This window comes from Amphiura filiformis, chromosome 7, assembly GCF_039555335.1.
Source record: "Amphiura filiformis chromosome 7, Afil_fr2py, whole genome shotgun sequence".
Taxonomy (NCBI): Eukaryota; Metazoa; Echinodermata; class Ophiuroidea; order Amphilepidida; family Amphiuridae; genus Amphiura; species Amphiura filiformis.
In genome coordinates, this window is record NC_092634.1 from 12,278,018 (window position 1) to 12,305,144 (window position 27,127).

The window sequence follows — 27,127 nt, forward strand, 5'->3', positions numbered from 1 at the left end:
TTTACTTGAGTTAGTAAGCTTATATGATGTATACAAGACATGAAAAGGTAAATAGAAGATACAATTACAAGTAAACTTGAAATTTTAGATGAATACATGACCAGGCTTCTGCTTTGTCTTCAGTTTTCCATCGGCTAGATCTTTGCATCTTTATCTTTCACATCATTTTGGCAGATGCAATGAATACCACATCTTTATATTTCACATTGTTTAGGTAGATACAAAGGATGATGAATATCAAAACTGTGCTACCCTTCGGTATAATGACTACTGAAAATGTGCAGCAATCAATGAATAATAACAATTCTACATGTATGTCAAATTTCACATTGCCAAGGTTTTTTGTTGCCTTAGCTTCATCTCTTCTTGTTTTGTCTTTTTTCTGCACAGAAAATATACATTTGATCATATTTAAAGGTCTATTCAGTGATTTGTTCATCTTGAAGATCATACAAATCATCAACATTCAGATTTTGGAACCTTTGTTAGTCTTATAGATAGTATAATATAGGCTGCTAGTGTGTATAGACATTTTTATTAGCTACATATATTTGAATGAGGCTCCAATTTTATCAATACTGCTGATTTCCCAAAAATATTTTATGACAATTTGAATGACTTATCCATCACTTTTAGGAAATTTGTTAATGTTTTTACACTTTTGATGGGATCACTGAGTAGGCCTTTAAAATTTGTTGAGAATTCAATGTGTCTCTCTTTGGCATCTTTGGTGAAAATAATAGTGACATCTGGAACAAAAATAAAAACAAAAAGCAACTGGATGCAAATTTTTAAGAATAGCATTTTCTTAACTTAAAGTTGAGATCAAAACAATAACTGTTTACAGTTTATTTGAGATTAAATATGAGAAGAACATAGATCAATTGAAACTAAAGATTTACAGTTGATTTGAATGAATATTCTACATCAAATATTTGGTCCTCAAGTCTTTTTGCAGCTGACACTAAAAATATCAAAATAAGAACAAAATAACCAAAATACTTATATAGTTACATAACAACAAATATTTGCTATATAACTATAAGAAAGTGTATACTTGCGTAGCTGTGTTTTTATTATGTATTCCCATTTTAGAATTACTGATGACATAATATAATCTACAATAAACAAAAAAAACCAATAATACAAGTGCATATTGGAAAGGTCACCGAGTTATTAATATATTTAAACAACTTCCTTTCTACCTACAACAAAGGATAAGGAGGATCTTAAATGTCACCTGATTCAAGAACTCTTGCAATTACGTTTAAAGATATATAAGGTGAAAGCAAGTTGTATTTTTTTTTCATATAAATTTGTTCAAAAGGCTCACAGGTTTTGTTGTGACAAGTGGCAAAATGGTATCGCGTTATTCACAAATTAGTATTATCTGGCAAGAAAGGTAATGACCCAGGGTAAGGCCTAAAATAATTGTTTGATTGGCTTAACATAAAAAAAATGTGACAAAAGGCCTTTGAACTTTTTTTTAAATTTAAATTTTTGTTAAAATTTTTTGTGCAAAAAAATAAGAAAAAAAAAAAAAGTCTAGGGTCGGGCCTATTTTTAGGGCGGTCAGGTTACGCCAATCAAACAATTTTTAGGCCTAATGAGGTACAGTGGAGGGGGCACTTGATTTCAAGGTGGATATTATGCTTGTTTGAAAAACAAAGTAAAAAAGGTAATTTTTTCGCATCAGGCAAGTATGCTATATTCTTATTGATTGGTTGGAGATAGGGTAGTGCCATGGTTCCTATATGCCAGAGCTACACATCAGCCCGGCCTCAACAATATTGTTCTTTTTTGACTGCAGGTGCATGTCTGTGCATGGTTACTTTATCAGCACCACAAATCCTTTTTACAATCTAGGCCATATATAAGAAAAGTAGGTTAAAAGGAATGGAGAAGAATGATGTAATCAAGAGTCATTTACCAAAGCACCATCTTAACATGTTGTACTCATTACCTCATCACGTGTCCTATCTCATCTCATTACTCACTACGATCCAATACATTCTCATCTATTAGTGTACAGTTCTTTAACCCCAATACATTTGTACATTCATTGAATGACCTGTGAAAATTTGGGTACAAAATCTCATACTCTGCAACTTGAGGTCAATTTTTGCACTATGATTGTTTAATTGAGGTTATTGGACTATGCCATTTGGATGAGGCCATTTTAGCTCATAGTGACTCTACATTACATGTATGCTATCTACTGTTATTGTTCTAACTGCAATAGCTGCTATGTGTCAAAAATTCTTTTCTGATTTACTTACTGCCCATTTTGATCAATCCCATAAGCCTTTGTGGGTAGACCTGTGAGGTCGTCATGCCGATGCACACATCATTACTGCACATTCACAACTGTCAAATGTGCAGTGATGATGTTCGCTAAACGATGTGCACATTCAGCATGACATCAAATGACGACATCTCAGGTCAAGTCAGGTAGCAGCCACAACTGGCCATGTTTTTCATTCAATCTTTCTCATCCATTCAGTTGTTCCATTTATGGTATTTTTCTTCCAAGTTTAATACATGGATTTCGACACGCGGCAGCAATTGCAGTTACATGTATAATCCTAAAGTAGCGATTGATTAGTTTTATTCTTTGGCATCCTAACGAACCCTGACATCCGCTCTTTCTTTACCTCTAGTGAGTACAACTCCAAATCTCTGTACATGTAACCATGCATAATTACAGCAACAATTTTAAAGACAAATTATTTTATCTAACTTGCACCACCAAATAATAAACAATTATCAACAGGCCCGTAGCAAATGGGGGCAATGCACCCCCATAAATCTGCAAAACGTCTGCTTTGTTTGTAAAAAATAGCAATAGTACCCCAAATCCTGAACTTTCTGCAAAATTTGTTAAAATATATTAGATCCAAAAATCAATTGCAGAGGGGATAAAGGTCTATTTTTCACCAGAATGAAGATTTCTCTTTTAAATATCTGCATTTGGGAAATCTGTAGGCCTACCCCCCCAAAAAAAAAAAAATCTGGCTATTGGCCTGATTTTATCATAATATCTCATATCTATATCATAAAGCATTGCTACATCTAGTGCCTGGAAAGAACAATTATTTTGTTGGATTTTGTGAAAATTTTGCAAATTTCCATAAAAACCATACTGAAAAAAAGAATTCTCGGGCATGAACATTATTTTTCAAATCTATATCATTTACAAAATGTGTGAAATATTCAGGTACACAAACAAAATTGGCCTTACGATACGAGATATAGTAATCCAGGCATTGTTTTCAATCTATACTGGTTCACGCTTTCAGCCACGTACACATTGTCAAATCACGCTAGAACCCCTCAGGTCGTGCAACAAGGTTTCCTAGTCGTCCTACATAACGTAGCACTCACCTATATACAAATCTTCCCTGAATTTAGATCAGTTTCTAAAATATTTATGATTACTTGATTAAAACTAACACATCTTCATCTTAAGGGTATATAGACCGGAAACCCACAAATCTTGTTAAATTTTGCAGGCTATTTCTCAAATAACAGTCAAAATCAAAGTGCGATTCTATTTAGGGGGGCCCTATGTCACTACTTCGAGAACTACAACCAATTTTTGAGCTGTATGTTCAAATATGTTCATAATCCATAGAATTTCTACTAAATAACTGAGATGCAATTGGTACTTTTCATAACACTCCTGTGAATTTGGCAAGAAATGTAAATAATTTGACAAACTTGCTGAAGAACCAGTTGGCACCACCTTAACCACTCCTTGTACCAACATGACAACATAGCCTTGTGGCACACAGAGGGTCAGTCAGTCAGTCAATGTAGGTTTCTATATAATGCCATTATCATGCTCCTCTTGCAGTGATGCCTGCGGTACTTCTATGTTGAAGTATACAAGTACAAGTACCAAATGGATCGGTTGTTCACAACAAGATATGGGGGTAGGTTTATCACAGAAAATCATTAAACAATGGTCCATGTTTTGAAAAAACGGAAGTCCAAAAACACTTTTTTGTGACCTTCAAACGGTTTTAAGGTTAGATTTTGATCACTTGCACTGTATTTTAGTTTGTTAGAGGTATCTTTCCAGTGTCACCCACTTTATCGATACCCATACTATTTCTACTGGGTATATCACCACATATTCACCACAATTAACCACTTCAAAAGATGGTTGACAATTGATGATGAGGTTCACTCGCATCACCCCGCATCACCCATGACACGATCCCTTGCTACTGGGTCCGTTCTCGCATCACCCCAAATTTCCTTGCATTCAGTGTCAACCGTTTGTTCAGTAGAACCATGCTGATTGTAAATGTAGCTGATATATTGCAGTCTGTTGTTCAATTAGAATTTCAACAAACCACCACATTGTAAAAAACCTGCAAATGTGATCGAGATATCTCCCTGAAAAAATCCTTCTTACAGAAACTAAAAGGGAAACTAATGGAAGAGGCTACTGGCTGTATATTTTAAATAATTTCAGCTTGAAACAAAATGATCAACATTGCTGTTTGATTCCTTTTTGCCAACTTTCTCATGAAAATAACTAATGCCCGGGACCTAATGCTACCTGAAGGATCACCTTGAACTGAATGAAGATTAACCCACCAAAGTCTGGTCCCAAATCCAAAGCACGCTGATCAAGACAGACATAATACTGCCTAAAGTCCGATTCCACATTGTAGTGCGATACAATGCTGGAATGCTTTTAAAACATTGCAGCATCACGCAATGAAATTAAAATGTACATTTTAATATCATTGCGCGATGCTGCGATGTTTTAAAAGCGTGTGGGGTCTACATCTCCAGTCTATCTCCTTTTCTGGTCATTTTGCCGACCTTGATTTTCCAGCAGCCAATCACAACCGTGCACAGCTGCGATATTGCAGCACGATGCGATTAAGTTGAACAAAAAAATCCAACTCCATCGCAGACCAAAATTTCCACCGTGTGATGAGAATTTTCACTGCCGAGCTCGTAAAAACCTGGCTCAGTTTTTATAGCATCGCATTGCACTGTGATGTGGAGTCTGAATCGGACCTAATGTGAATTTGTCCCTACTAAGTCACTAAGTGATGTTTCAGGATTGCTTAGGCTGCGAAGGTGACAGCGCTGGTGTTCTACCAGTGAACTACTCCTGATCAGCGATATAGAATAAAAACTAGATAACTAAAGGACCAATCACAGGACGAGCTAGCTGGAGGAATGGTGACCATATGCTAATTAGAAGATTGTTGTTTATGTCTGTGACGTCATTTTTTGCCAAAAATTTTTGTGCCGAAAAATGACGAACAATTTCAGTTTTTTTTCCATTACTGTTATATTGTGAAAAACCATATAGCTGTGGAGTTAGTCCACTATGTTAGGAAAATATTCAAACCGAGACCACCATGTTGATACTGGCTAAATAAGCTGTATTTTCACACGTAAGGGTGACAGTCACTGTTGCAATTTCGTCATTTTATTTTTCACAGACGAAATGAGAGATTTGACCTTTTGAGGTAATTTAGTAGATCTGTTTACCAGTTGTTTTGATTTTCGTAACAACAGTTCGCCCTTTGAAAAGTGAACTTTGACGTACGTGGTGCGAAACTTTCTTGCCACCACTTGCCAAGTTTTCTTACGGTGCTTTCCGAAATTTTTTATCGTGTGGTTAATCAGTGCATGAGTGGAAATGACACACGGCACCAGGGCATTCGTTTAACTGCCTTGCTCCTCCTGAATGACTCATCCCTCACTTCTAAGCTACTTCTGCACATTTTTAACACTTTTGCTGGGGTCACTGATCGAGCTTTTAAAGCTGCTCCAAACGGCATCTCATAGCTGGGCCTTCCTCACTGTATATTTTCTGTATGCAGAAGATAAACATTTAAATGTTTATCTTCCGCATTATTATGCATTTGTATGCAGAAGTATCCGCACACATATGTATTTGTGTTTGTATGCAAAAGTATTCGCATTTCTATGCGGAAGATAAACAATTTAATGTTTATCTTCCGCATAAATGCAGTGTTCAAAATAATTTTAATAATCAAATAGCATAATGATCCATAGCAAAATGCTCTGACATATTGGGTTATTCCAGTCAAAATCCATACACCCCCTATGGAAGACATGACCCTAATCTTCCACACAGGGGGTGTGAATTTCAAATTGGGTTACTCTATGGAAGGCATTACCCCCGACATTACCCTAATCTTCCACACAGGGATTGTGAATTTCAAATAAGGTTACCAGAATGGGTGACTCCATTTGCAATCTGCACTCCCTGTGTGGGAGAATAATATCATGTCTTCTATATGTGACCTGCTCTGACGAAACCCGCCATAAGTCGCACTCAGCCATTTTGCGATACAGCGGGTCAAAATTGGGAAAGGGATGAAAAACCTTGGAGATTTTGTTTTTCAGTTTTTATTAATTTTTGATTCCTTAATATGTTTACTTTAACCTACCATTGAAAACAAAATATTCTTTTACATCTAAAGCACCCAAATCTAGCATTTTCTGAGCCAAACCATGTCCTTAAACATGTCATTTTACAACTTTAAAGCCATTTTTCTTGCATTTGCCTTTTCTTCATGTGTCACTTCCCCCTTTCCCATTGAAAGACCATAGAATGAGGACCACATGCCCTAGAAACATAATTTTGGTATCAAATGAAAGCTGAAGACCTATACTAAATGTAAATTTTCAAAATTAGTGACTTAAGCAGTATACAGATTTTTATTGTATCGCATACAATATTGTATGTACAATATATGCGTTATTTAATCTATTGCCATTCTATTTCCAGTAATGTTTAAGTTCTAATCTAATGTTTGATGACGTAAAATCGATAATATATTTCTGCTAGATATTGTATGTAACATATTATCGATTTTTCGTCATCAAACATTCGTTAGAACTTAAACATTACTGGAAATAGAATGGCAATAGATTAAATAACTTACATATTGTACATACAATATTGTACGTACAATACTCGGAGTCTGAAGCGCGCTTTATGTCTGGTTTTGATATGGGGTGTATGAATTGTAACTGGATTAGTCCATTTATTCCTTCCAAACTCTAAATCTGTGTATACACAGCTTGGTATGTGCATATTCTTTTCTGAACAGGTTTCATCTCACTAATTCATATGAGATAAATTGAATCTACATCATTGGCAGCACCAAGGGTGCATAGGACATGTTTGTTATTCCCCTCAGTAAACACCTGAAAACACAACATATTCATTTATAGAATAAAAGTGCTCATTTTGTTGTCAAATATAGCGATTTTTACTTTCATAATAATAATTAAGATTTTAAAAGTTAATTTCAGGATATTTTCGCTCAGAATCACATTTCTGAAAATGTCTACCATATTCTCTTTATCTGATGCCCCCTCTAACTGTTTCTACTGTGAATGTGTATCGCCAACTGAAAAGCACTTCAAAGGTATATGAGTGGATATTCATACATAGTGGTAGATAAAATGAATAAAGAGTTAACTTCAACACTACACTATTTTTCGCTCACCTGGAACATTTTCACTAGATCGACTAGCATCTTCAGCAGATAGCGATGGCTGTGATGATATCTTGTTTTCTTGTCTACACCCTATGACGTCATACTGTCAATCACACAACGTAATCAGAAAGGGATATCCCGATTGTAGACAAGATATCATCACAGCATCACCATCTGCTGAAGACGCTCGATCTATTGTAAATGTTCCAGGTGAGCGAAAAATAGTGTAGTGTTTAAGTTAACTCTTTATTCACTTAAAAGATGGTTGATGGTGAAGTTAACCAACATCAACCTTCACCCATCTGTTTCTACTGGGACTGTAACTGGATTTAATACCTTCACCCATCTGTTTCTACTAGAATTGTTACCGTGTATTACCTCGCATCACCCACCATCATCCTTTAACTCTCAGCTCTGTAGAAACACTCTGTATGCATATGATTGCTCTATGCTGTATTATAATAAGTGACTATCATGTAACCCACTAAATCGTCACCATAACTGTTTCTACTGGGAACATCACAACATATTCACCAATATTGACCACCTCAAAAGATGGTTGACAGTTGATGATGAAGTTCACTTTCATCACCCAGCCCAGCATCACCCATCTGTTTCTACTGGAACTGTTACTGTGTATTACCTGGCATCAACCACCATTACCCTATAACCTTCAGTTCAGTAGAAACATGTTGAAAGTCAAGCTACGTTCAGAAGATTTGTGTACATCATGATTCCATTCATGGAATATTGAGCTATTCCTTTTGAAATCCACACACCCTCTGCAGAAGACATAATCTTATCTCCCACACAGGGGGTGTAGATTTCAAATGGAATCCCCCCATTAATGTAAACCCATTTGAAATTCACACTCCCTGTGTGGAAGATCAAGGTCATGTCTTCCATAGGGGGTGTATGGATTTCAACTGGAATAGCCTATTGCATATTTATTGCATGTATTACATGGGATTTATATTTATGGGTCTATTTATATGCAAATTTGTACGATTACGCTCACTCAGTTCGAATTTGATCATTCCCGCACATGTGCTCCTATATAAAGGATACAAATTCTTACAGAATTATATACTTTCTTAAAAGAAACCTGCTCCTTTAATGGTTACAAAGCATGAACCTAATAACATATGAAAAGTGTTTCAAATTTCTTATTCAATATTTAAGTAGATTTGAATACGAGATTCAACTGTATTATGGGCTTCATTAAAAAAATAGGGCACAATTGTCTGTTTTCAAAAGTAGTGCATCAATTTACATACATTTAAATCTTAACAACTATATTTTTCATTATTTCATTGAAAAGTAATAAAATACTATTATGTAACACATTGAAACCCACTTTTACTAGATTTGTGGTTATCATATTGCAGTAACAGTTTAATCAAACATATTCTGGATATGTAGTGAGATTTATCATGATTTGTAATTACAGTGGCCCAAAAAATGTTTGTAAGGCCAAAAAAATAAAGTTTTTTCTCAAAGTTCTCGAGTGGTTTGAAAACAAATGTGAAATGCAATTTTTTAAAAATTATTATTCCCAACTTGGTATTTTAATGGTATTTTGAGAAAAAAATCTGATTTTTGCCAAATTTTTCCGGAAAAAAAAAAAAAAAATGTCTGCATTTCTCTTTTTATTCAAATCACACGATTTTACAAATGTGGGCGCGAGCTTTGAGACAAACCTTTTTTTTTGGCCTATCATAAATGTGCAAATAGCAAAACTCTAAGCACAAGAGGTGATCACAGTCTGTCATCCTACCAAGATGTTAGTCAGTTATTGAGTGTAGGCTGCAGAGTTGGCTAATGGAATTTCAAGCAAAATATTAAATAAGCTCATTAAAATTCATAAATAACTATAGAGCACATTAGATCAACATACTCTATCATCCTACCAAGTTTGAAGTTAATAGGGTATATTGCATGTAGGCTGCAGAGTAGATTAGTGATTGTGCTTCCCTCTGGACAGCTAACAAGACAGCTAAATGGACAACCAACCAACCATCGGCACCATAACCGCCTATAAAATATACATAGCCTATACACAAATCTGATTCCACGCATTCCTACACCTCATTGGCAGCCGATGAAGGGGCCATCCCACATGAAGCGTCAAATGATGCAGGCTTTGCGGAAATTTTAAACTGTGATCTATCACCAGTGTGACAAAAGGATATTGAACGTTTACAATGCAATACAATATATAAGATTGACTTTGAAGATTGACTTTTCCACCCCATTGGGCAGTTACAACACCAGTTTGGTGCGGATGGCCCCCCAGTAATGGCGGAATGAATTCTGACCATCACTAGGCTTGTTGGATTAGTGTATAGGCTGACTGACAGAAAGTTCCAGAATGCCAAAAAAAAAAAAAAAAAAAAGAACATGTATTTTCATCATAAGCTGTCTTGTTCAGGACATGATATATACCAACAAATGATACAGTTATAGCACTCACAAATCTAAACATGCGTGCAATTACTAGTATAAAAGGCGGTAACTTCATGACCATTACATTAACTGCAGTGCTGAGGGAGGAGTAGTTGGATAGATACGGTCTCACAGATGTACAAATGATTAATCAGGAATATGTTGCAAACATGGGTTGCTGACCCTAGGTCATGCTCCCTTCCAACCCACCTGAAATTGAATAAATATATCTGTAAAATTACCTAACACACAGACATGGTCATCACCCCATTTTTAAATGAGACTTATTCATTATGTCCCCAAGTATTTTTCTTGGCTGTACTAAGGAGTTTGACGTCTGTTGAAGGTAAATAGTGCTGTGTAACTACCCTCTAATATCAGACATACTGTCTACAGTAGTATCATTAATGCTTTAGTAAATGACTAAATCAAGTGATATGGATTCTTATGCAATCATTTATAAACATAACGGAAGTCAATCTACATGTGATTGCAGACTACATTTTAGGGGAGAATTGTAATGAGTATCAAATCAATCAATCAATGGGAAAGCTAAAGACATTGGCAGATAGTTTGAACTTGGAACAATTGACCTTTTTGTTAAATCCCATAAGCCTTTGCGAGTACACCTGAGAACTTGTCATTTGACGTCACACCGACTTGCAATGCGCAGTTCGAGCCCCGCTCGTGCCAACGTGTTGTGTCCTTGGGCAAGACACTTTATCCTCATTGCCTACTGGGGGACGGGGTTGGGTTGGATTGGATGTTTATACAGTTGTTTGTTTCAATGTTGCAATATTGGCGCTGATTAAGCTGCTGCCTGCAAATTGCATTGTGTCTGTTTAGTTGTGTTTAATGTACAATTCTAGCAATTTGACCTGCGGGTCACCATTAGAGTTTGTAATAAAACCTTCCTTTTAGTAACGATGTTCGATAAATGACGTGCGAATTGGCGCAGATCGGCGTGACGTCAAATGACGAGTTCTCAGGTGTACTCACAAAGGCTTATGGGATTTGCCGAAAAGGTCAATTTGGTAAGCACACCTTCACCTAAAAATGGCTTCCAATCAGGACATACCCCATGGTCCGTGGGTAAAAGCCACCGCCCCAAAACCATGCCAACAGCATTAGGTTAATGTCAAACTTACAGCAAATAATTTGAGTATATGTAGAATTTGGTTACAAAATGTAAGTTGGTTGTTTTAGCAAAATTCAAAGTTGGTTTTATTCTTATCTTCCAAAATACCTGTAATTCTTAAATTCCCCTTTTCTTTCTTTTTTCCATCCTCTTGTGTTTCTTTTCCCCTTACATTTTACTTCACCACATTCCTCCCATATTTGACAAGGTGCATGCACCTATCATCACTATAAGCAGACTACAAGGTGCGGACAATCTCCGCAGCGAGGTTATCACTCCACTCTAAGCAGACTATATCATGAGGACAATCTCCGCAGTAAGGTTGTCACAATATTTATGCTTAGGTTTAGCTGTATCACGTTTTGACACATCACTCATGTCTTCAAGATCCGATTAGGAGCCTAGCTGGTGAGATAAAGCTGTTCTAGTCTGATACATAACACCCTTATAGGAAGTTCAACATCAACATTTCCTTCCAGTCTGTCTATTAAAGGCACACCTGTTCTTGTAAAACTTTTAACATCAGAGGTGGTCCACAGGGGGTGTGGGGTGGGGGATGTAAATGAAACAGTCAGGAATCTTGCCCACCCCTAATGCCCCCAGTAAAAAAAACCAAAAATTACAACAATTTCCAATTTTTGTTGCAATTTTGCACAAAATTGATTGACTCACCCTCCTTGAATTTCACTTTGCCCCCCTACAAATATCTGGTGTCGCCATTGCATAACGCCTCATAATAGATGATTCAAAATAATACCAATGAACTCAATAGATAAATATAACATGCATCTTGTCATTCACAATGTCAAACTTAACGTTATGGACCATCTGAGAGGATGGACATGAATTGGTAGCCATGCTCATTTACGGAGCTGTGGAAAATCAAACATGAGCCATATTGGTGAGAGACAAGTGGTTTGACCAATAGGCCTACACCACCCTTTCCTCCCTTAATTCCATGCAAATTTCATTTTATTTTCAGTATATAATTATTCTATTTCTCAATTGGGTGAATCTATTTAAGCATTCTGGCAGTGGCGTAGATTTCTTTTTGACATTGGGGGGGATGAAGTTGGAAAAAAATCTTGAAGTATAGTCAATCCAGCACCCTTTGGCGACAGAATTAGTTTATGATATAAATGGGCGCGAAGCGCGCGAAAATTTTTGCTCTTTTGAAGCTTAACTGATGAAATATGGTGTAAAAGTAGATTAAATGCGGCAAAGCGCCAAAATTACACTTTTGGGGCTAAAATGGGCAAATATGAGGTTAATTTGGTCAGAAACCCATTATCAGGCGTCAACATTGGGGGGGGGATGATTGTATGGACCATCCCCCCCTGGCAAAATATTGTGGGGGGATAAATCCCCCCATCCCCCTGGGATCTACGCCTATTCATTCTGGTGAAATTCAAATGGGATTACCTGAATAGGTAACTCCATTTGAAATCTACACTTCCTGTGTGGGAGATTAAGGTCAAGCCTTCCACAGAGGGTGTATGTATTTCAAATACAATAGCCCATTCCAAGACCCCTATTTTATGGTGAGCCCCATGGCCCCAATACCCTGACACCTGCTTGTGCTTGCTTGCATTGTGAGACTGGAAGACCAACTTCCTTCAAAATTTGGTTTTCGTCATTAGTTCTTTTATCAAATTAATAAATTATTTTACTTCTTTGTCAACATCTATGTATCCCTCTGGGTTTTCCGTATATGATCAGTATCTGCTCACTTTTTGTAACTCAAACAAAAGATGCGATACAAAACCAAAACGGCTTGTCAATCAAATCTGATAAACGGGCATTTATAAACTTTCCGGATTAGACATTGTCACACATAACGCACAACTAGAATTGAGCCAATGTCTATGACCCGGTCCACATGAGTGTGTTTTTTCCCATCAATTATGATTGTGTCATAATCGCATTACGAAAGTTCATAGCATAATCATGGCGTAATTGCCGATGAAATTTACCAGTGTGTATGCATTTTGTCGGTGTATCATGTTTATTCAATGAACTTCATAAATGCTGTAGTGTGTGTACAACTAGAATTGATTACAACAGGATTATGAGGTTCTGACCGTGTGAACGCTCTCATCATTCATTAATTATAAACATGGTATAATCAGGATATCACTATACTATGACGAAATAATACTAGTGTGGACTGGGTCTATCTTAGGGGATAGCTGTATAATACACTCAGATGTCCAGGACCTCATGACAGTAGGAGTGACGTTAATTCATGGAAGAACTTCCTTGCTTGTGGGCATTTTGATAGTCACTGCATAAAGACATTAGTAAAGTATCTAGCATTCAGAGATTTGAATTACAGTGTTATGTCCACCACATAACTTGGCTGTGAGTAAACATAACCTGCTTCATATTCTGTCTTGGGTTCAGATGGGTTTGGACTTCATGCTCTGCATGCTAGCTATAGGCTTCAACATAAAAATTCCTAAGTTTTGAGATATTTCAAGAGCTATCACAAGAACCACTGAACCAATACTATAGGCTTGTTTGTATGCGTTTTAATGCATTTCTCATGTTGATTCCAAATATGATTATGAAATTTTTGAATTTTTATAACAAAATTGAAACTTGTCACCTGTAGTCAACACACGCATGGAGAGAGTAAAGATGCAATGTAAATGTAAGTGAAATAATCCCTACAGTCTGTATGCCTTTCCAGAGTCAGGAATTTGGATATTGTTTTTTATTGTATCTCTAAATGTAATGATGAGAAGTATATAAAAGTATACATTTTCAGAAAGGAAATGATGCAATGAATCCAATGGGCATAACATATTCCTGCAAAAATGAACAGTTTATGAGAAAATCTCAAAATTTGATTTCACTTTACCGACTCTAGGAAGGTATACGGACTATAGATAAACCATACTTACCATTTGTGCTACACAGAAGCAGTGTTTGAAATTATGGAATGGTACATTGTTGTAGTGTCTGAAGACTTCAAATAGAAAATTCTGTAAAACCGATAGCTGCAAGATAAAACATGAAAAGGAATTGTGATTAAATATTGCTTGGCAAATTTGGTAGTTTTATACCGATTAGTTCATTGCTGTTAGTCCATCATCAATGTCAATTTTCTGAGGGGTGGGGTGGGAACAGAAACTCTCTTGAAATTTGTGGGGGATTTTTCTCACTAAAATTAAAAACATTTTATATTGGTGGATCACTGCAGGTTTTTTTTTACAAATTCTAAATAGCATTGCTGAAAAATATTTAACACACCACAATAAAGTTATTGATAACTTTATTAATTGAATAATTGAAGTATTGTATGAGAAGCAAGACACATAAACCACTCTACATAAATTTATTGAAACTGTCATTTCTGTTGTTACTAATTCCAGATTTCAAAAATGCAGGTACAGGAATGGATCTTGAGGACATTAAATGGAGTCTCCGGAACTAAAAGCATACGAGTGCCAGCACCACCACTCTAGGATTATTAGACTCTATCCATAGGAAGGCCCTGCAAATCATAGGCGTGAACAAAGAGGAAGCAAGCACAACGCTGAACATCACATCTCTCCATCAAAGATGTCAAGTGACTGCTACAACAGTCCTCTACAAAATGGCCAGCTTGTGCCTACCAGATCTGAAGGCACTGCCACCAAAGCTATTTGTAGTCAGAAGAGCTACCCACTCCAGTTTGTCCATGTCTTAGCTTCTGGATGTTACCCCTCGACCCCATCAGGGGGGCTGGACTAGCGCTTGGCGCATTGCAAAATAATATGAACATATAACATAATAAAGTATGTTATTGTATAATTCAAAAACACAAACACCAGCATACGTGATGTGATCAAGCAAAATCAGTCGGAAATCAGATATATTGATTTTCAGATATGGCCAAACACAAACAATAATTTCTTTTGTTGCATATTGTTTTGGATACACTTCAACTGTTCATATCTTTGGAACTAAATATTCAATTTCAATTGGGTTTTCTGCAAAATGTAGCTTTGCAAATGCTTTATACAATCATGTAAAAACCAAATATTTAATATGCCGACTTCAGACTGATTTTGCTTGATAACACACATATAAATAACTCAGAAGTAAATATTATTGAACACATCCTTCATGTTGATCCCTACATGACCTTTAATCTTCAAATCCTAAATCTTCATAAAAGCATGGCTTTTCAAATCGGTTTTGTTTTCACAAATCTTGCTGCATCGACGGTACTTTACTATTCAAAATTGAGAAATATATTCAAATAAGAACAAACACTTTTGGACCCTAGTTCTTTAACCTATAAAGAATATTAAATGTTTTTAATGGAATGGAATTATGTATAGTTGCAGAGGAGGCATGGGTTTTTGAATTCCTGGTTATTTTACTGGCAGCTGTGTGTTGATAACCTGATTGCAATGGGAATATCTAGGAGTGCAATTGATTGTTGATGGCATGTAAAGTAACAGTTATGCATCATAAAGTAGTTTATATAAATAAACAATGTGTCTATATATATTAAACATGCCAGAATATTGGAATGCGTTTATTACACAATCTGTAAGCTTCTCATTCCTTTAACCGGTAAGGGACCATATATTGTACTTGTGCTTGTGTTTTTCTTGTTGTGACAAATGCTTCCTTTCCCATTCTCTGCTGTAATTTGAGGCACTACACTGTGATTTCGATCACTCAAAAGTTACCACTGATTAGATCATTGATAAACTACCTAGTTAGCTCTGATTAGACATTGATGAGCTACTTGAGTTAACGCTGATAAAATCATTGATAAACTACCTCAGTTACCTTTTGAGTTTACACTGATTATATCATTGATAAACTACCTGGGTTAACTACCTGAGTTAACACTTATTAGATCATTGATAAACTACCTGAGTTACCTCTGATCAGATCATTGATACCTCTGATTAGATCATTGATAAACTACCTGAGTTACCTCTGATCAGATCATTGATACCTCTGATTAGATCATTGATAAACTACCTGAGTTAACACTTATTAGATCATTGCCAAACTACCTGAGTTACCTCTGATTTGATTATTGATCAACTACGTGAGTTATCTCTGATCAGGTCATTGATAAATTACCTGAGCTACCACTGATCAGATCATTGATAAACAACCTGAGTTATCTCTGATTAGATCATTGATAAACTACCTGAGTTAACACTTATTAGATCATTGTCAAACTACCTGAGTTACCTCTGATTTGATTATTGATCAACTACATAAGTTACCTCTGATCAGGTCATTGATAAATTACCTGAGCTACCTCTGAGTAGATCATTGATAATCTACTTGAATTAACACTTATTAGATAATTGATAAACTACCTGAGCTACATCTTATCAAATCATTGATAAACTACCTGAGTTACCTCTGATTAGATCAATGATAAACTACCTGAGTTACCTCTGATTATATCATTGATAAACTACCTGAGTTACCTCTGATTAGATCATTGATAATCTACCTGAATAAGGTTTGAAAAAGTGAATTTATGAATCTTTTTAAGACTTCAATTGCTCAAGTGGGTCATTTTGGACAGGAGTGCTTGGGTTAGCCAAGCAAGGCCAGCTAAGGGCTCTCAAGAGCAGCCATGCAAACCCAAATCTATATATTTGGACTCATGCAGTTTAAGCATATTCTCATAGGGCTTTTGGGACTTGGGACCCTAGTGAGGGTGTTGTAAGCTTTTTGTAAAGGGGTTGCCTAGATATAGAGCTTTTTTTTGGCTCTTGTATTGATTGTATTGGCTAGCTCTTTGTCAGTATTTGGCATCATTGGCTTTTCTCTGTCACACCAGAAAGGTTGGAGTGTCCCATTATCTGTCTATGACCAATTAACACTTATTAGATCATTGATAAACTACCTGAGCTACATCTTATCAAATCATTGATAAACTACCTGAGTTACCTCTGATTAGATCAATGATAAACTACCTGAGTTACCTCTGATTAGATCATTGATAAACTACCTGCATTACCTCTGATTAGATCAGGGAATCAGATGAACTGCCAGAGTTACCCCTGATTAAATCATTTATTGACTACTTTAGTTGCCTCTGATTAGGTCAGCAATAAACTAACCAAGATATCTCTATTAGATCATTGACAATCTACCTGAGTTACCTCTGATTAGATCATTGATAAACTACCTGAGCTGCCTCTGATTATATCATTGATAAACTACCTGAGTTACCTCTGATTAGATCATTGATAAACTACCTGAGCTACATCTAAAGCATAAAATTGATGAGCACCAATTTGACAATGTTAAAGGTGTTTCGACATCCCATTACCTTGTTAGCCTTCTTCACCATTTGCATCAAGGCGCAAAAGGAAGTCACAATGTTGGAACGGTGGTCCTAACGAATTTTTCCAAAGCGTTTGACTTGGTCGACCATACCATCCTTGTTGATAAGATAATCCGCTTGGGAGTCTGTGGGTCCATCGTTCCATGGATTTGTGATTTCCTTCATGATAGGCAGCAATGTGTTCGCTTTTAATGACACCCTTTCAGACTATGTTCCACTTCATGGGGGAGTACCTCAGGGCACGAAACTCGGTCCCATTGGTTTTCAGATTCTCATAAACGATGCTGCTCAAAATTCCAATTCTAGTTGTTGGAAATACATGGATGACCTGACATTTGCAGAGAATGTAAATGGATCGCAACCCTCCAGCTTTTTACAATCTGATCTTGATCAGTTTACTGAGTGGTCCAAGGGTAATTTGCTCAAATTAAATCCTCCAAATGTCAGGCCCTCCAAGTATGCTTCAGTAAAATAAGCCCCAGGCTGGCGACTTGAGAATCGGCGCAGAACCACTGTCATACATCACAGAAGCTAAGGTCCTTGGTATTTATCTTCAGGACAACCTCAAGTGGGACACCCAGGTTAATAACATGCTTAAAAAAGCCAATAAGAGGTTGTTTATGCTAAGGTCCCTCAAGAGGTTTGGCTTTGATATTGAAGAGCTGAGTGTCGTTTACAGTGGTTATGTTAGACCGATTCTCGAGTACGCCAGTGTTGTGTGGCATTCTAGTATTTCAATTAAACAATCCAAAGACCTTGAGTCTATTCCAAAAAGAGCCTGTAGAACAATCCTGGGAGGAGATTACAATTCATATCATGCTGCGCTGCTCAGCTGTAAACTTGACTCCCTGTCTGATAGGAGGGTGCAACACTGTCATAGGTTTGCTGAAGGGCTGCCTAATAATGAACGAACACAGTCGTTAATCCCTCCTACCAGACTTCAGAGCCATGGTCGCAATTTGCGTAATTCCCACAACTTTTCCAAATTCCGTGCCAGGACCAAGCGCTTTCGGCTGAGTCCTATCCCATATTTTGTTGATCTTTTAAATCAGTAATCTCCTCTTAGGATTGTTCTTCAGTGCCATGAATGCTGTTTTTATGGTCTGGTGCAGCTGCTATAATATTTGTTTCTTTATGTCAATATTTATTATAATTGTTTTGAAAGTTAGTATATTTTGATGTTTTCCAAAACATGTGCAATATTTGGTAAAAATTAATATTTTGTGTGCAATTTGTTTTTGATGCCTTTTAAAATTATTCTTTTAGTGTTCAACCTTTTTAATGTTTTAATATGTATAATTGCTTTGTAATTTTACATGTAATTTGGCCATGATATGTGAATAATAAAATACCGATAAAACTAAAATCTGATTAGATCATTAATAAACTACCTGAGCTACATCTGATTAGATCATTGATGAACTACCTGAGCTACATCTGATTAGATCATTGATAAACTACCTGAGCTACATCTGATTAGATCATTGATGAACTACCTGAGCTACATTTGAATAGATCATTGATAAACTACCCCAGTTACCTCTGATTAGATCATTGATAAACTACCTGAGTTACCTCTGATTAGACCATCGATGAACTACCCAAGCTACCTCTGATTAGATCATTGATAAACTACCTGAGCTACATCTGATTAGATCATTGATGAACTACCTGAGCTACATCTGAACAGATCATTGATAAACTACCCGAGTTACCTCTGATTAGATCATTGATAAACTATCTGAGTTACCTCTGATTAGACCATTGATGAACTACCCGAGCTACCTCTGATTAGATCATCAACAGACTACATAGTTACTTCTGATTAGATCATTGATGGAACTACTTGATGTACTTCCAGATATCAAGTAAATAACAACTTCTTTTAAGAAGTTGTTAAAACATACTAATCAAATACCAGGGAGATGATAAAATCACACATCACACAAAAGAACATTGAACACAATTTAGTACATGATAACATTGGACCACCCTCTTTCAGGGTAAGTCACATACCTTTTATCCATCTACCAAAAGGGCCTGATTTTCAAGCTGTATAGTAAGAACTAAAGATAGAGCATGCCCTCAAAATGTAAAACAAAGTAGTAATGCCTTGACTCTGACAATCTTTGTTAATATGTTCAGGAGTACATCAATTGCTTGATAGCACATGAAGTAGATACCTGCAATAGTAAGACTGTTTGCATCACATGTGCATCACATAGTAGCTTGTATAAACAAACATGTATTGATATATTGAACGTCACATTCATGTGGAATGTTGTTGAAACCCTGTGACCTTTTCCTTATTCGACACTGTCTTCTATCAGATTCAAGAGTCTGACTTCAAAACCTGTATTTGCTATAAACCAAAATAATCACTCACTGCCAGTGGCATAGTTCAATAACCTACATTCAGCAATCATAATGCAAATGTTGTGGAGTGTGAGTTTTTGTACCCAACCCCTTGCTAAGAATGTACAACATATTGGGGTTTAAAAACTGTGTCCTGAATGAAATCATACCTATGAAGGCCGAAACTTACTTAAATACAACGTGAAGAGATGAGAGACATTATCATTGATGGTCTACCTGAGATACCTCTGATTAGATCATTGATAAACTATCTGAGTTACCTCTGAATAAATCATTGATAAACTACCTGATTACCTCTGATTAGATCATCGATAAACTACCTCATTACCTCTGATTACATCTTTGATAAACTACTTGAGTTACCTCTGATTAGATCATTGATAAACTACCCGAGCTACCTCTGATTAGATCATTGATAAACTACCCGAGCTACCTCTAATTAGATCATTGATAAACTACCTGATTACATCATTGATAAACTACTTGAGTTACCTCTGATTAGATCATTGATAAACTACCAGAGATACCTCTGATTAGATCGTTGATTTACTATCTGAGTTACCTCTGATTAGATCATTGATAAACTACCTGAGTTATTGCTGATTATATCATTGATAAACTACCTGAGCTACCTCTGATTAGATCATTGATAAACTACCTGAGTTACCTCTGATTAGATCATTAATAAACTACCCAAGTTACCTCTATTTATATCATAGATAAACTCCTGAAGTAGATACCTGCAATAGTAAGACTGTTTGTACCACACGCGCATTACATAGTAGCTTGTATAAACAAACATGTATTGATATATTGAATGTCACATTCATGTGGAATGTTGTTGAAACTCTGTGACCTTTTCCTTATTCGACACTGCAGATTCAAGAGTCTGACTTCAAAACCTGTATTTGCTATGAACCAAAATAATCACTCATTGCCTATGGCATAGTTCAATAACCTACATTCAGCAATCATAATGCAAATGTTGACCTCCAGTTATGGGTATGAGTTTTTGTACCCAACCCCTTCAAAGGTCATGCTAAGAATGTACAATATATTGGGGTTAGAGAACTGTGTCCTGAATGAAATCATACCTATGAAGGCCGAAACTTACTTAAATACAACGTGAAGAGATGAGAGACATTATCATTTGTGACCCGGCAGCACAAATGAGCCGTAAATTCCCTAAATTGTATTCTGAGTTACGGTGTAAAATGTGTACGAAGGTCGTATTCATCGGTAACTTAAGCTGGCCCGACATCTGTATTATTTTGATAGTCAAAAACTAATCAATAATCCTATTGTTGAAGTGGATAATAAGCTTCTACCTTAGATGGCTATAGAACTTTTAATAGCTCTGGTCTTTGTTTGCTTTTGCTAAATCCTGTTCAAGTGGTGGGTTACCAGGCATTGTATTTTATGCATAACCAACAATTAACAATGAGAGAACTTTCTTAAACCTCGTTGACTTGGGGATGATTTGAAATGACCGCCAATTATGACTGTTTGATATTTATTGCCAGCAATGTGGAAAAAGAGACACATGTAAAAACGTAAAAAGCTATAATTTTGTTGAAGGAGCAAAGTTTAACAAACCATAACCCCGCTTCTGGATATCGTTTGAAGTCAAATGATATACCATTTTAAAGTTTATGTTTATTTTTAAACACGAAATAAAACAAAATTGACCGGGGAGGAATTTACGGCTCATTCGCCGTGAATGGTCACATTTATGGTCTACCTGAGTTATCTCTGATTAGATCATTGATAAACTACCTGCGATACCTCTGATTAGATCATTGATTTACTATCTGAGTTACCTCTGATTATATCATTGATAAACTACATGATTGCCGCTGATTAGATCATTGATAAACTACCTGATTACTCTGATTAGATCATTGATAAACTACCTGAGCTACCTCTGATTAGATCATTGATAAACTACTTGAGCTACCTCTGATTAGATCATTGATAAACTACCTGAGCTACCTCTGATTAGATCATTAATAAACTACCCAAGTTCACTCTATTTATATCATTGATAAACTACCTGAGCTACCTCTGATTAGATCATTGATAAACTACCTGAGCTACCTCTGATTAGATCATTGATAAACTACCTGAGCTACCTCTGATTAGATCATTGATAAACTACCTGAGCTACCTCTGATTACATCATTGATAAACTACCTGAGCTACCTCTGATTAGATCATTGATAAACTACCTGAGCTACCTCTGATTAGATCATTGATAAACTACCTGAGCTACCTCTGATTAGATCATTGATAAACTACCTGAGCTACCTCTGATTAGATCATTGATATACTACCTGAGTTCACTGTATTTATATCATTGATAAACTCCTGAAGTAAATACCTACAACAGTAAGACTGTTTGCATCACATGTGCATTACATAGTAGCTTGTATAAACAAACATGTATTGATGTATTGAACGTCACATTCATGTGGAATGTTGTTGAAACCCTGTGACCTTTTCCTTATTCGACACTGCCTTCTATCAGATTCAAGAGTCTGACTTCAAAACTTGTATTTGCTATAAACCAAAATAACCACTCATTGCCAGTGGCATAGTTCAATAACCTACATTCAGTATTTGGTATTTTGAGAAAAAAAGTCTGATTTTCGCAGAATTTTTCTGGAAAAAACTAAAAAAAATTAAAAACATTTCCGCATGTCTTTTTTTTTTTCAAATCGAATGATTTTACAAATGCGTGCACTAGCAAGACTAAAAAGTTTCCACAGGCTTCGTTGGGATTTGTAACTTCCTTCGATTACGCGTCTAGCGCTTTACCGCTCGGCCACGATGGCAGTTGAGTGGAGGAGTGTAATGATAAATGATAAATCTCATAATGCCATCTTTAGCCTTTTGTTTACTAAAAAAAGACGCGTTTTTTAAAGATAGATTAGCCGTTTTATGGATAAAGAGCACGAACGTTTGGGAAAGGTTTTAAACAAATAATAAAGACACTGATGTGATGATGAAATTGCGTAAGTCTGGAAATATCTGAGTCGCAATGTTTTGTTTTGGTTTTAGGAATTTGACCTTAAAATTTACGACTTCATGACATTATCATTCAAAATCAACAAAAGATATTTCAACAGTATATGGCCTCATTCTTTCGCTAGAATGTTTTATACATGTATGTGAAATAGCTTCAACAATGGTTCGCTGGATAATGGTAAAAACAGCCTTGACCTAAAAAAGGGCGAGAGGTACCATATTTACGGATTCAGGCTAAATTTAAATTTGATATAAAACGTTTGTTTTCTGATTGATTACAAAAATTAATTTTTGTCATATAAAGAAATTGTGTCTGGCGTGAATTACACTACAGTTTTTATTCTTAGGGCTCTTTGACTTCTTCAAATGATTTTTTTAAATGATAGAGTTTATCCCCTGGCCCTCTATAATTATGCACAAAAGATCGAGTCCCCTTAATGTTGTTGGAATCAAAAACATGTGTGTTCACTGATAAGGCAAGTATTAAACACTAATCTGGAATGAAAGAGCGTCTTAGAGGAACTGGTTTGCTATGATATGTTTTGATCCTCACTGACATGATTGAAGCAACCAATGCAAGTGTGTCATCAAGCTAAGCTATGAGTCTTAAATGGGTTTATGGTGTGTCATTGGTCACCAAGATCACAGACTTTCTAACTAGGGGGTACTCAAGAAAACTAGGGATACTCAAGAAATGTTTTTGGTAGGCAAGTGCTGCCCAGATTTTGGAAAATGAAGGCTCCAGACCATAGTTTAAAACCTAAAATGGAGTCTTTGGAGCCAAAATGGGGCTTCATTCAGTCCCCTTTCTGGTGACAATTTTTTTTTTCTGGTGAAACATTTCTCACATTTTCTCAAGTAAGTACTTGTACCTCAAATTTGAAGCTAATTTTGGGGAATTTGGGGGAAAATTTAGCCAAAAGTATCTTGAAACTTCATATAGACTTCCAATATAGGGTCTTCCAAACAGAAAATAGAGGATCTCTAGAGCGGAAAAAGCGCTTGAAAAAAAAAGAGAGTCTTGAGAGCGGCACTTACACGTAGTGCACAGTATACCGAATTCTAACAAGTGCAATACAATGACTCAAATCATCTGAGCTACATTATATATCTGTGGGTTTTTTTATTTACAAAATAATACAGATTCACTTCCATACTTTGCACAAAGGCCACTTCAGTCCAAAAAATATCACACTATACCACCAATTCAACTCTTCCTATCCTTTGTACAGGAGCCAAGTGTTGTTAATTGGTGATGAATCCACAGTCCAGTAGCGTATACCCGAACGCAAGGTTACGCGTATGCATTATGCATGAGTGCTTAAAATTTGTCATGCCTGGAACTTATGTGTAAACAGTACATGCACTCTCTTATGTTGGAGGTAGCAACCAGCTATAAACATTACCATTTTATTAAGCTTTATTGCTGATATCAATAGAACTTCTTGTAAGGTTGAGTGGCAATGACAAACGGACATTCCAAATGAAAAAATCATGTGAATTAGACATCTTTAGCGTGTTTTTGTTGTTGAAAGGGATTCAATCATGTTTCACCATTGTTCATCACCGATTAACAACTCATGTCCGCAGATGACACGGACGCATCATTGTTAATTGGTGATGAACAACGGTGAAACATGATTGAATCCCTAATTCAATAATGTGCTAGTACAGAAACAGGTGGTCAAATGATTGACCTTTACAAGTAAATTCTAAATAAGGACATGCAATAGTAGCTCCATTACTGTTAATATCATCATCTAATCAAAGTCCATCATCTTGGTCATCAATTGCCTTACATTCAATTCAACTGTTTACACAATGGAGTAACCTACTTATATTAACATCTGTTTGGTACACAATGACTGACTTAATTTCACACTACCACCTGAAAGATGCATTTCAAATCCTACACTGACATTTGGGATAAATATGATGAATCGTCATGGTTACGGGTAGATGCATTTCAAATCATACATGACATTTGGGATAAATATGATGAATCGTCATGGTTACGGGTATTTGTAGGGTGTTTGCATGTGTGGTAAAGGTGGATAAAACAAAGGTAAATGACATAGCAGAATTGGAATGCAAATTCAAAATCTGATTGGAAAAGATATATGCACCAAGAGGTGGAAGCAAATTAATTGTTAGAAGTAGTCTTCTGTTCTTAATCATCTTCAAGGTCTATTTCATTCTTTTTCCAACCACTTTCAAATGGTGATTATTTATTTATTTATTTATTTATTTATTTATAACATTCGGCCGAAGCCAGGCTAAGCCCAATAGTGCTCAGAGGCGACTAAATTCAAGGGATGCCATCCGGATATGACGGGACAGGGATATGGGAAGAGGTCCGATTTTAGATGCAGGAGGAAAACCTGAGCACCGGAGAAAAACCTGCGAGGGCGAGCATGGATCGGCAACCAAACTCACATGTGGCACCACGGAAATGAACACCGCCACAGCGGTGAGAAGCGACTGAGAAGACCACTACACTAACTCGCCCTGTTAATTATAATACTGTTATTGACTTTCAAAGACGTTTTATGTTTTGTTGAAGTCTGTTAATTTGCTTCAAGATTCTAATTACAGTCACTTTTGATGATTGTCTGATTTGGACTTTTATATTATAAGGTAGTGGTCTTGGACTTTGATTCTTAATTGTGAAGTAACTTGAGGTCACGGGTTAGAGTCCCATATTATCAAGGTGTTGTGCACTTAGGCAAGGCTCTTCACCCCTATTGCCTCTCCCCTGTCAGGTGTACAAACATATGCCGGCTTTGTTCAATGCCCAAAAGGTAACAGACTCCCTGTGGAGAGGATGTAACGATCTGCCAACAACAACATTAAATGAAGGAGTCTGGCCCAATCACTTTAAAAGACAGATGGGCGCTTCGCCCTGTGAATACAGGTTCGTCCACTTTTACATTTCAACAGATAAAAAATCAAAACAACTCATACAAATGCAATAACACCACAGTTGTCCTTTTCTGCCCACACATAATTCACAATGCAACACTCATTTATCAATATCAAATTTCCAAGGCCTTAAAGTAACTTACAAAGCATTGGGTCCCTTTAAAGTTTAAAGAATCCTGTCAGCAAAATTACAAAATACACCCACTGTAGACATAGTGACACTTTGAGTTTGTATGGGGCAATTACAATTGAAATCCATATACCCCCATGCATTAGCGCCAATCCGGCTTGAAATGTGGGGGAGACATCTATGCCCCAGTGGAAGACATATATATCCTTAATCTCCCATGTTGGGGTTGTAGATTTCAAATGGAGTCACCCATTCTGATAACCCCATTTGATATTCACATTCCCTGGGTGGAAGATTAAAAATCATGTCTTCCATCTGGGGTGTATGGATTTCAATTGGCACAGCCCAATTTTCGACAGCAGGCAATTAATTTATGATGACAATATAAAATGACTATGCCACCTGTTTCTAATATGTGATCTATATTCATTCTAAGGGATTTATTTCCCAAGATTAAATTATAACTTTTTGTACCATTTCATCATGGCATGAATCAATACATAAGCCTTCTTCAATAATATTAATAGTTGAATAAACGGAGCACACTTTGATAGCGCTAATAAAAACCTCCTCATGTTTAAAGATGGAGAAATTAAACAAATATCTTCAAACCCTAACTGGGTATCAACTTATTTGTAACATTGAATTAAATCTTGGGTTTAAACTATCAAAATTGTATCACAGCACAAAATTAAACCAACAAAAATTATGCAGTACATGTTGTTATGTGCAAATCTTAATTTACATTTTAATTGTATTTAACTACACCATGAGTGAATATTTGTCCTCATTATTATCATTATTATTTGAGTGTATTATCTTATAACACAATTGAGCACAGTTTGCATATAACAGTGCAATGGCTCTAACTGCATTGAACTACCGATAATGCAACACCAGTTTCAAACTGATTTATTTAAGTTGTTTGTATGAGCAAAATAATCAAAAAGTCAAATATTCCTATTATACTTAAACCTTAATGTGCTTACATACTCTTCCTACTACCTGAGCTCCCTCTGATAAGATCATTGTTAAACTACCTGAACTACCCCTGATAAGATCATTGATAAACTACCTGAGCTACCCCTGATTAGATCATTGATAAACTACCTGAGCTACCTCTGATTAGATCATTGATAAACTACCTGAGCTACCTCTGATTAGATCATTGATAAACTATTTTGCTACCTCTGATACATCATTAATAAACTACCTGAACTACCTCTGATTGGATCATTGATAAACTACCTCTGATT

General features: G+C 36.2%; 1 protein-coding gene across 3 annotated transcripts in view; it reads right to left on the minus strand.

The window, feature by feature from the left end:
- The window catches only part of LOC140156269 (high affinity cGMP-specific 3',5'-cyclic phosphodiesterase 9A-like), a 361,412-nt gene that overhangs the window by 38,460 nt on the left and 295,825 nt on the right, over positions 1 to 27,127 (minus strand). For all 3 annotated transcript variants that reach the window (XM_072179256.1, XM_072179257.1, XM_072179255.1), the window contains exon 7: positions 14,001 to 14,096. In XM_072179256.1, coding sequence (XP_072035357.1) covers positions 14,001 to 14,096 — 96 coding nt within the window. The remainder of the gene's footprint in view (positions 1 to 14,000; positions 14,097 to 27,127) is intronic.